Consider the following 12500-nt stretch of genomic DNA (forward strand, 5'->3'; position numbering starts at 1 on the left):
AACGTGGAAGGAGAGAGGTAAGATTCAATGAAACATTAACTTCGACGGCATTACCAAAACTAATTCACTTGATCCCCTATTGAGGCCGGGCATGACTAGAAATCACCAAACGATGCTTGAGAAGGGTCAACAGCTCATAGTGACATTGAAAGTGCTGTGTTGTTCAGTCGAGCAAAGTCCTTTGTGGTCGAAAGTGTCTTTCCTCACTCGTATTGGTGTATGAGTTTAGTAGAGTCGACTACTCTCTACTCTAGTCCTAGCACTGTTCTTATTCCTAAGGAGACCAAGGGGAGAGACCAGGAGATAAACCAGGGGATAGACCAGGAGAGAGACAAGGGGGTCAGATCAGGGGGAGAGACAAGGGGCCAGATCAGGGGGAGAGACCAGGGAGGGAGACTGGGACAGGGACCAGGAGAGAGACTGGGACAGGGACCAGGAGAGAGACTGGGACAGGAACCAGGAGAGAGACTGGGACAGGGACCAGGAGAGAGACCAGAGTGAAGGACCAGCCAATTGACAAGTAGAGAGACCAGGGAGCACGAAGGAGAGGGAAACCAGGGAGAGGGACCAGGGTAAGACTAAAATGTATATGTGATAGTCCTCTAGCGTCGTTCCTTCAGGCTAAAGGCGGCTTGTTGTTCTCTCTGTCTCCAGCCTTTAATGTCGATTGTCGACTGTGTGGTTTATTCACGGTTTTGGTCGTGGGAGGTTGATGTATATAGATATAGAGAGAGAGTTAAATATAACCAGCTTAAAGACAACATAAAGAGACATTCAGAGTGGGTCTTACTTCCGTAATCTGGTTTCCGAGTGAAAATAGATAATTGCCACTGGAACCGTCTGAGAAATGGGCTGGATGGAAGCACACCAGCAGATGTGAGTTAGATGTGTGCAGGCTTTTTAAAGCATAGAGCTCTGGAGGAAGTAAGGTTGATTTAACGTTTAATACTATTTTTGTCCAGATTCTTATGTAGTCATTAAGGTGCGGCCTTAATGCCAAGCGACGTACAGTGAATTAAGATACATAAAAACATTAAGGAGCAGGTAGGTGTAATTTGTGTTAGGCTAAAGGATTCCAAAAGGTTTGGTTGTGGCGATGGAACACAGTACTTTTCGGCATCCTAGCAACTACACTATCCTGTCCCCTGATATGAAAATAATACAATTTCATCGAAAGATAAAATATTGAACGGAATAAATGACATGATGTGGGAATGAGCGTATCTAGTATATGTGGTGCTGTGTCTGCGTTGAAAAGATGAGCATGAGAGAGCTGATGGACGCTCTCTGAACAAGGTCGCTCCCATCCGTGTACGGACCAGCAGGAGGTTAGGGTGGCTCTGATTTGTTCACACCAAGCACTCACCTGGAACTGGAAGAAATCATCTTGACCCGCATTCATGATGTTACAGATCTGGAGGAGCAGAGAGAGGGGAACGAGAGAGGGATGGGGAGGATGAGGAGAGAGAATGATGAAGTGAAAGAGTTGGTGTCTTCTATCAGTTCGAGAACTTGGTGTACTGATACCTATATGGGGTCGCAAAGAAAGTTTAAGATATTTGATTCTGCATTTATTTAGAAAAAAAAGGAAATTAAAATCTTTTGAGCTCCTGAAAAAGCCGCATACCAAACCCGCAATATCTACCAATATATAGCCAGACCGACCAATAGCATGAAAACAATGTGTAGGGTAGCTGATGCCAATTGAGGTCACAAGATGTTTTGGACAAGGTCAGGAACCACTAGTATACAGTGCCCTGATGCCACTTAATGTCAGTCTGGTTAGACAACACAGTTTTAAATGTTCCAAAAATAAGATTGAGAGATAATTCATAAATTAATAATCAATCTCAGTTCTCTGTTCATTTGCTACACATTTTGGATGCTGAGATAAACGCACATCTTATTTGGTTCTATTCCACCTACTCACTTAATGCTCATCAGAGTCAATTTCAACAGCTGCCAGTGTTAATTCCCTCATAAACACTAATAATCCCTTATTATCAAACAGACATTTTGATCCGTTAACTTCTTAAGCACCCATTTGCCTCTCGAATCTACTCTCGGTTTGAATAAAAAGTTGTTTATATTATGAATAACTTAATCGTTGAGGGCCCAATGGGCTCTCATTGGTTGATTTGAAGAGGTCCTTCATCTCTTTTATCTCCATGTTCCCCATCGATACACAAGCCCTCCTCTTTGCTCTCCTGCTGAGGGGAGGTGAAAGAGAGCTGAGGTGTAGAAAATCAAGATTTTCTTTGAATTCCTAATGAAGACTTGAGGTCGATTTTTCTCTGTCTCTTTAGCTGAAGTGGTTACACATCATTAACGGCAAGCGATGGAACCTGCCGCGGAGGAGTGAAAAATCAACCGCTCATGATCATTACGATAATTTATTAGACAAAGAGGATACCTGGAGATACCTGGAGTAGTGTACAGGGTTGGCAGTTCATCAAAGAGAGAGCCAGAGAGAGGGATGCTAACAGGTATTGTACCCCCGCAGGCTGTGAGCTGAACATTGGGTAACTCCATTACCAAGCTGCCCAGTGTCCTCCTGACCTCCAACCGAAGGACTTCTACCAGGATTTTTACGCCATTTTAGGATCCGCGTGCATGGCTGGCAATGACACACACACGTGCGCTCCCAACACACGTGTACTATAAACAGACTTGTAGCACACATCTATTACTGGTGCATGTGGGTGAGTGTGTTTGTGTGTCTGTGTGTGAGACTGACCAGTCCGTTCTCTGCTACGTAGGTGGGCAGGCCGCTGATCAGGGCCCAGTGGTCTGGTGTGGGGGTCCTGCAACAGCCAATCACAACAAAGATCGTCTTACATGGTATTAAACAACATTAGAAAGAGGCGTTCGATTGGCTCGTAGTGGACCAATGTCTGATTATGATTTGATCCATTGTTGTCATGTGATCCAGAACCAACTGACTTCTAGTGAACCACTTGTATATGTTTGTATTTTCCTGTAGATATTTATTTATTGTGGCAAACGGCAGGTAGGGGTAAGGGGAATGGTTACTTAAAGGGAGGAACTGAGGGAACCCGAAGGACGGAGGACGCCGGAGTAGCGGAGGGCCGATAGGAAAGTGGCCTGAATGGCTTACACGAGGTGGAGCCACAGGGGTCAACCCATCATCTCTCAGAGAGTGACTAGGGGGACGCAGGACAGGAGGCAGGTGAAGCAAGTATGGGTGACCTATTCCCGTTGGAATGTGATGGAATGTGGCGCCAAAACCACATTTCCGCTGCCTCATAGTTCCCCTCCTTTTTAGCAGGATTGCCACCGAACCGGTGGGACCACAACCCAAGAGCAGCCAAGGGCACACATACATCCTGGTGATACTGGATTATACCACTATGTACCCCGAGGCCATTCCCCTGCGCACCATGGCCTGGAAAAGGGTTAGAGTTAGTCCTCTGGTTCTCTGGGTGAGGTATCCCTGACGAAATATTAACAGAATTCGATCTGAGAAGTGCCCAAAGCATCAACCGGCTACTCCCCCGCACATGAAGGAGGCACAGGATGCCCAAGCGCGGGTTTACAACAGAGGGGAACCTAAGTGTTGGTTCTTGTCCCAAAAACAGAGTGTACCTTTTGGCCCGATGGAACGGGCCGTACGAAGTGCTTCCGAAGGTGGGGGAAGTTATTAACAGCCGGGCCATATGCGGCAGACCAAAATCGACCATGTGAACCTATTCAAGAAATGGCATGCCCGGGATGTACTACTGTATTCCTCCAAAGAAGGCTGCCAGAGGAATCGGGCCAGCCGAGATGCCCCTAGGCCGGCACAGAGGCAGGAGCTGACTGAGTCGGTCAACCGGAACCAGGACATGTTCTCCAGTGAACCAGGCCACATCAATCTGGGACAGCACCACATCATCACAGAGCCCGGCAAAATGGTGGAATTGAGACCATACCCTTTACCAGAAGCCAGGAGAGATGCCGTCAGGACCGAGGAAAAGACTATGTTGTCATCGAGGAATCGTACAATGAGTGGGGCGGCCCCATAGTGTTGGTGCCGAAACCTGACAGCACCATACGCTTCTCTAATGATTTAAGAAAGCAAAATGTAATATCAAAGCTTGACGCCCACCCCATGCTTCTAATAGTTTAACTGATAGAACAGCTAGGGTACCGCTTGATGTATCAGAACGCTTGACCCGAGAGAGGGCTATTGGCAAGTGCCTTTGGCTCCAGAGGTGAGGGTGAAACCACTTCTGCCACTCCTGGTGGGCTGATCCACTACAAGAAGCTGCCATTTGACTCGGACGGGTCACGGCCCACCCTCAAGAGGTTGATGGTCTATCTATCTGAGGGTTATTCCCCATTTTGCATCCCTAGTCGGCCCCCTGACGGATTTGACCAGGGACTTTCAGCCCGCCCAAGTGACTTGGACCGAGGAGACAGAGGAAGCCTTCCAGGACCTAAAGGGAGCGCTGTGTTTGGGACCTGTGATGGAAATCCCAGACTCCACCAAACCAATGGCGGTGCAGATGATGGATCCATCTGAAACAGGTGTGGGGGCTTGTCACAACTGCAAAGAGGTGAAGAACATCAAGTATATATACTTTATATATATTATGGGGGAAAAGGAATGTCTCGCCATCAAGTGGGCTCTAGAAACCCTGAAGCACTATCTGTTGGGACGCCACTTCACCCTGGTCACTGATCATGCACCACTGGTTAGGATGTCGCTGAATAAGGACAGCAACAACCGTGTCTCCCGCTGGTTCCTATCGCTGCAACCCTTTGCCTTCTCTGTTTTTCACAGGTCACGGGCAGCCAATGGGAATGCCGATGCCCTTCCTAGGAGGGATGCTCTAGGGAGCTGGACGGCCCCTTCTTCCTGGTCAGAGCTGAGGTGGGAGGGGGTGTGGCAGACAGCAGGGACGGGTGAGGGGTGTGGTTATTGAAGTGAGATATCGTGCAGCCCACTGGCTCCACCCCCAAGCCCTACATGGACTTCCTCTCTTAAATAGGCAAGCCTGAGGATGGTCGAGCAGGAGTGCTTGGGGCTTAAAAGGCAGAGCAGGCTGCAACACAGGAGGCTAGTAAACTACTTGAAGCATCTGTGTGATCTTCTGGGAGTACTGTTCCGCTGACGAGAGAGAGCGACAGAGAATATAATTGATTAGCCGTTTTGACCTAGAACAACCTTCCACTGTCCAGAAATGTAACCAGTTGGAATGGGTTGCTAGGCAGGGTTGACAGTTGCTAGGAAGGTTTGCTATGCAGCATTGCTAAAGGCGTGGTTGATTGACACCAGTTGCCCGACAGGGTTACTAGTTACGGTTGCTAGGCGTGGTTGCTAGCCATGATTTCGAGCCGATGCCCCGTTAGTGTAACTCACGGAATGACTTTGATGTCTTCTTTCCCGTGGAGGATGTAGTCAATGACTTTGTAGAAGATAATTTCCTGGTCACAAAACAATCAGAGTACTAATAGTATTAGTAGTTGTAATCTTAGTAGTAGTAGCGGAAGTATTTGTGCTATTAGTTCTACAATCGCTGTGCTCACCCTGCCATCTGGTGTCTTGGGTCCATCGTACGGTGGAACCTCGCCCATCAAGACCGGCCACAGGTCAAAGAACTCCTACACACACACACACGCACACACACGCACACACACGTGACCTCTCAGTGCATTTACATGCACACCAGCCACTAAACTGAAACTTTGAGCCTGATTTGTGAACTGCCATGTAAACAGCTTGTAAATCAAAGGTATCAGACTCTGTGTTTTACAGAGAGGATGTCTGTCTGGTGTAATAGATCACGTGCCAGTGTTTGTGGTGCCATAGGGGCTAAAGTGTGATGATGAGTGTTTGTCGTGTATCAGTGTATAGAGTATCGGGGTGTGTGTGTGCGTTCATGATTGTGCGTGTGAGTGTGGTTTATGGGAGGGGGAAGGGTGATGTGTCATCAGCCAGCCAGCTGGAGAGTCTGGCGAGGAGCCGATGGAGCTGAGGAGAAACATCTGCTCGAAGGAGCAGGAGGGGCTTCTCCTGTCAATATTGTCCCTGACCCACCACAAAGGGGTGGCTGACAGACAGTCAACAAGCCCATGTTCCTCCTCCTCCTCCTCCTCCTCCTCCTCCTCCTCCTCCTCCTCCTCCTCCTCCTCCTCCTCCTCCTCCTCCTCCTCCTCCTCCCCCTCCTCCTCCTCCTCCTCCTCCTCCTCCTCCTCCTCCCCCTCCTCATCATAATACTAATATAATAATAGTATGAATAATTTATAAAAGATAACTTACTAGTAAATTATTTAATACATAGTACAATTATTAAATATGAGAATAATAACGATAGCAGTGATTCTTAATGAGGATGAGGGCATGAATGTGGATGAGGGCGTCTCATACCTTGGTCTTGGTCATGAATGTGGATGAGGGCGTCTCATACCTTGGTCTTGGTCATGAATGTGGATGAGGGCGTCTCATACCTTGGTCTTGGTCATGAATGTGGATGAGGGCGTCTCATACCTTGGTCTTGGTCATGAATGTGGATGAGGGCGTCTCATACCTTGGTCTTGGTCATGAATGTGGATGAGGGCGTCTCGTACCTTGGTCTTGGTCATGAATGTGGATGAGGGCGTCTCGTACCTTGGTCTTGGTCATGAATGTGGATGAGGGCGTCTCGTACCTTGGTCTTGGTCATGAATGTGGATGAGGGCGTCTCGTACCTTGGTCTTGGTTATGAATGTGGATGAGGGCGTCTCGTACCTTGGTCTTGGTCATGAATGTGGATGAGGGCGTCTCGTACCTTGGTCTTGGTCATGAATGTGGATGAGGGCGTCTCGTACCTTGGTCTTGGTCATGAATGTGGATGAGGGCGTCTCGTACCTTGGTCTTGGTCATGAATGTGGATGAGGGCGTCTCGTACCTTGGTCTTGGTCATGAATGTGGATGAGGGCGTCTCGTACCTTGGTCTTGGTCATGAATGTGGATGAGGGCGTCTCGTACCTTGGTCTTGGTCATGTCCAGTAGTCCTACAGAGTAGCGATCACAGTTGAGGAAGGCGCGGACCGTGTAGAGGGCTTTGTGGAACTGTCTCTCGATGTCAGTCAGCTCCTCAAACACCTTGCTGGCGGACCACAGCAACACCTGGAATAAAAGTAGAGTAGAGCAGCATGCAGGTAGCTGAGTCGACAAGTTGAGTACAGTAGATTTGAATATAGTAGATTGGAGTAGAGTAGAACATATTTGACTAGAACAGAGTAGAGTAGAATAGAGTAAACAACATTATGGTTAACCTGTTGAGGTTAGCCAGGTTAACCATGGCTAGGTTTAAGGGATAAGATAGGCAACCCATTCTCACAACAAAATGAAGTCAAACTATGGATGTCCACAGTGGAAAACCTAGACGTTTTAAAATGTGTTTTGTTAACAGTTCTAGTTTGAAATGTGCCTTTGATTGCCATAATCTTCATCCAGTGATTGGATACGATGAGGTAGTTCAACTACTCGGGGCATTTTTTCATGCTTGTTTGGGGTTTTGAGGGACTAGAAGCGGGGTAGGCTATATTCTGTTTAAGAAATAACCTCTAGTTGTAATTAACAGGGGAAATTGTTCATAAATAGTTTTTACTGTTATTCAGGGATGAAAAGTGCATTGACATTGAACCGAACGCCGGGTTAAGGCGCCCGATGCCGACGCTCATCCATAACATCTCATCCAAAACAAAAAAAACAAATCAACAACAACCAAAAACAAGGACTATCGGTGGGGGGGCTCGGGGGCGTGGAGGGAGAGTTCGTGCAAGGCAACTACTATTTGTTAGTTGAAAATAATAATCCTCATTGAGATTAAACATCTCTTCTGGTGTCCTGGCCAAGACAGGCAGCAGTAGCCTACAGTCACACATAGCATACACGCAAAACATAAGAAAGATAAAACAACTAAAACAGTCCGCAGGGGGGATGGGGGATATCAATATCGCAAGACATTTGGGGAGGCTCAAGGAGGAGAGTGATATTAAGTTTGAGCAACAAACTTTCCTGGTTAAATAAAGGTTAAATACAATAAAAAAAAGATGATGAGTGCAGATAAAATACTGGGGCTCAATATTCTGCTCCTGGTCAGTTGAAAGGGGTTTGTGCAGGCATCCCCCAGTCCCAGCCAGCAGTTTCTCTTCCTGTGGGTTGAGATTGTTTATCAGACGCTCAGGAAGGCGTGGGACGCCCCTAGTGGGGCGCCTCCATTCAATGCAGGCTGCATGAGACTGACTGAGGTGCAGCATGCTCCCGAGACAGCAATGGGGGATATGCCTCCAGCTGAGCAGAAGATGGCAGCCTTGACATCTCTGGGTCCAGAGCATGTGACTTCTTATCCACGCTGCCCAGCGGAAGAGTGCAATAAGACTGACAGACTGGTGTGTCAGACTTACGATGCAGCCACACGAGTAGCCCGGTCAGGCAATGCACTCGCCATTTAATTGACAGCTTTCAGGAGACCCACAATCTACACTTAGCGACCCCAACATGCCCCCTGGTTGAAGGTCTAATGGCCAAGTTTCTATCTCTTTATCTCTTCAGTCTAGATTCATTTCTAACTTGTGTTTCCAATGAGTTTCAATTGAGCATTTGATGGTGCTCTGTGAGCCTTTCTTTTAGGGCTGGAGCCCCCGAATTTATTTAATTTCAGCAGATCCTAATGCCCTGATTAGTTTACCACTGATTATTTGCTCCTCCGTGCTTGTTTTTGCAGACTGCAAGTTTACAGTCACATGACATGGATGCCGGCCTAAAGAAAGAATAGGCCAAAAAAACGTAGGTATCATTACATTTCAGAGCCGTTGTGGTAAAACTCTAAAGTTATACGCTGGGAACCAACGTAGTTATAATACATTTTGGTATGAGAATGGTGGCGATACAATATCAATTTGGGTGCAGGACAGGACAAGTACAGGACAGGACAGTCATAGAAATAAAACAGTAACAAGGGGGACAGAGAGGGGGAGAGCCAGCCTCACCTGGCCTCTCCTGGTCTCACAGTTGTGCAGGTAGCTGAGATGAAACACTCTGAGGACCAGGTTAGCAAAGTTCAGGTACTTGTTCAAGGTCTGGAGGAGGAAGAGATACAGGTCTAACATGACTTCAAAGTCGATTCATCCAAAATACACACTATAGTGAAGAACGTCCGCAACACTTTGGTACATGGTACAGGTACAGGTTTCGCATGGTATTTGATTAGTAATTGGTCTAAATCAGATTTGTTTCTGTCTCATGTTGTTGAATGTTGTGTGCATGGGTTATATTATTCCACACGACAACGAAGGATGGTTTAGCACACTTTACTGATACTGTCAATGCCAATACAGAACATGCAAACTTTTATAGATGTTTATCTATGTTTAGAAATATTGAAATTGAAATATTGCCTTTTGTCTATCTGTGTAGCTGTGAGATCTGTGTTCGCCACTGCATGACCAACACTCAGACAAGGGGGACGGGAGGACCGTTATCTTAATGACGGTTATCCCACACACTGAATCTCGTCTCCACTATCTTGTTGTCAATAAGTATTTGGGTAAAACATGTGCAATCTTTCTTGTTGTTCAATTAGTATTTGGGTCAAAAAATAGTTTTTCCATCTTTTTGTGAACTAACACCGTAGTGTGTTGAGGAAAATTTGGGGGAAAAACTTGGACTTCAAAACAAATAGCTTGAAAATGCTTGGGGAATGCCTGAGATGGGTATGCAGGCTAGTGTCTTGAATGAAGAGGACTCAGTAAAACATTATGGGATATGTTAAACATATTTTAAATATTAAAAGGAAAATAAGAATCAAAGTGGAGAGATTTCTGAGCAGAGTAGGTAGCAGTATGTTAAGACAGCATCCCCGATTACAGCTACCCCTTATCTATTCTCCAAGTGCAGCCTGCCTCTTCACCTTTCATTTCCTGCTAGACATCACTGTGGGAAGGAACCTCTGTAGGTATTCAGCTAAGGAGACACACCATCTCAACACCCACTGGCAATGAACTTAAGCTTCTGGCAATTATTATTAATTAACTATTAAAAACCTTTTAAACAACTATTAGTCACTGAGGAGCAAGAAGAGGAAAATGCATTATTGTTGCTGTTGAAGCTAATAGCATTTAATGAGTTGTGGTATCCCCTACGCGCACTATGTAAAGTGCTTTGAAAAGTGCTGTATAAATGCAATGGATTATTATAATTTCTGTATAAAATAATGAAGCAGCTGCTTCATTATATTGAACTCAACCAACTAAAATTAACTAAACCGGACGAGCCATAAGGAATCACCTCAGGGTCTCACCCTAACCCTGAAAATAAAATGAAACCAACTAGATAGGGATTGATCGCTCGACTCTAGCGTGAACCGAAAGAGAAGCAAAGTGACACCAGCTTGTGTCTGAAGGATGACATCACCTCTTCGTCCTTGGCATCGAAGTGCGGGCCGTCCAGCTTATTGACAGCCATCATGACCGCCACCATGTCTTTACCGTTCATGATTGGGATGGCCAGCAGGTTGCGGGTCTGGTACTCTGTCAGTGTGTCCACAAACTCACTGTAGTGGGGATTCTGAAGAGGAGGAGGAGACAGACGTGAGAAACATACGGCGATACTAGGAAAGGGAACACAGACATTAGTGGTTCCGTGAGTGGGACGACATTGTGTTCTTTGTTTCTTCTGCTGATGTGTAGGTGATGCGGGAATAGTGGCTGTGCAAAGAATCACACATAAAGGTGTTTGATTCTGTAGTTGTGTGGGTGAAAGCATAGGCTACATAGGCCTGTATACATACTGTGTACCCCCCCCCCTCCCCTCCCCCACCACCCCCCCCCCCACACACACACACACACACACACGTACACATTCAAAAACACATCACAATTGTACACACCTAAATATATAGTTAAATGTTAATATATATATATACACATCCATGTACAAATACACAAATGTCAATATAAATATACATCACGAAGGAGCCCTGAAATTGCTATTCGTCCTGTGTCTAAACAAGTAAACAAGACAAACTAATCTTTATCCTCTATCTGGCCATAGCAGTACAGGGCTTAGCGCTGCCATGTCTGTATCGTGCACATCTTGTCTGTGACCGTGCGTAGATGGGGTGGGGCGGGGAGGGGGGGGGGGGGGGGGGTGTGGCATGGCTATAGACGACCAGGGACACTAGCCTTGCGGTTGCGTACCCGATAAGGACAGCATGGTTTTGCTGAGTCGCTAGGAATGGTTTTGGTGTGACCTCTGTAGGTAATCCAGCATCGCTCTAATTCAGAGTGGATTAGGCAGCTTCATCTGCCCTGCCCCCAGAAGGGAATAACAACACACGTCTCCCTCTCTCTTCATCTATTATCATATATATCTCTCCTCAATTCTTATATATCTCTCTTGTTATTTCTCTCTCTTCTCTCAATCTGTATTTCTCTCTCTTCATTCCTCTCTCGCTCTCTTCAGCTCTTGTTATATAGCTCTCCTCATCTTTTATTAAACCGAACTCCCTCTTCCTCTAATATTATTTGTAACTCTCTCTTCATCTCTTATTATATGTATGCATCTCTCTTCCTCTCATTTATAGCTCACTGTCTTCATCGCTTGTTATATCTCTCTCTCTGCATCTTTTATTATGTATATATATATATATATATATATATATATATGTGTAAATACTGTGTATCTCTCTCTTCATCTCTTATTATGTATTTATATATATATAGGCTATATCTTCATCTCTTATTATGGTATTTGTATATCCCTTATTATTTATACCTCTATGTATCTCTCCCTCTTTTACTCGGTCCATCTCTCTTTGTCTCTCTCTTCATTTCTTCTTGTTTAACTCTTTCTCTCTCTTATAATAACTCTGTACCTCTGTTTATGTGTTTTTATCCATTGCTTTCTTTTCCTCTATCCATTCATCTCTTTATATGTATAATATCCCTCCTATTACCGTTGTTTATTTCGCTATATATTTTTTAACTCTCTTTCCCTGTTTACGTAGCCTATTTGTTTATCTTTACCTCTCTCCTTACCTGTGTATCTCTGTTTATCTCCCTCTTTACCTCTTTCAATCTATCTCTTTATACTCTCTTTAGCTCTGTCTATAGCTATCTTTCTCGCTCTCTTGCTCTTTCTTTCTAGCACTTTTTGCCACTCTCCACTTCATTCTACCTGCATTTTTTATTAGGCTATCTTTACCTCTCTCTTGTTACATTCCTCTCGCTCTATCTCTCTCTTGCTCTTTTATAGGACTCACCCCGACTGTTTCATTAACATATACACAATGTCATCATCTTCATCATCGGCATCGTCATCGATTTATAAAGGCGTGATTCTAAAGGAAATAATCTCACTATGGCGTAATCCCCAAATCCCACGAACTCCCAGCGACAGCAGAATCACGCACACACACAAGCACGGCTGACTGATGATGGTAGCCTTTATAGTGGGTCGTTTCTGTTCGGTGCGTGTGTGTGGTGACAGTTATACTTACTGCATAAGC

General features: G+C 45.5%; 1 protein-coding gene across 1 annotated transcript in view; it reads right to left on the bottom strand.

The window, feature by feature from the left end:
* The window catches only part of pde6a (phosphodiesterase 6A, cGMP-specific, rod, alpha), a 35255-nt gene that overhangs the window by 18220 nt on the left and 4535 nt on the right, over positions 1 to 12500 (bottom strand). Inside the window, exons 4-10 of the mRNA XM_030368994.1 lie at positions 10406 to 10558; positions 8983 to 9072; positions 6974 to 7114; positions 5533 to 5607; positions 5366 to 5430; positions 2738 to 2804; positions 1367 to 1414 (exon numbers count right to left, since the gene is read on the bottom strand). Of these exons, the coding sequence (XP_030224854.1) occupies positions 1367 to 1414; positions 2738 to 2804; positions 5366 to 5430; positions 5533 to 5607; positions 6974 to 7114; positions 8983 to 9072; positions 10406 to 10558 (639 nt within the window). The remainder of the gene's footprint in view (positions 1 to 1366; positions 1415 to 2737; positions 2805 to 5365; positions 5431 to 5532; positions 5608 to 6973; positions 7115 to 8982; positions 9073 to 10405; positions 10559 to 12500) is intronic.

Source organism: Gadus morhua, chromosome 10 (genome assembly GCF_902167405.1).
Source record: "Gadus morhua chromosome 10, gadMor3.0, whole genome shotgun sequence".
Classification (NCBI taxonomy): Eukaryota; Metazoa; Chordata; class Actinopteri; order Gadiformes; family Gadidae; genus Gadus; species Gadus morhua.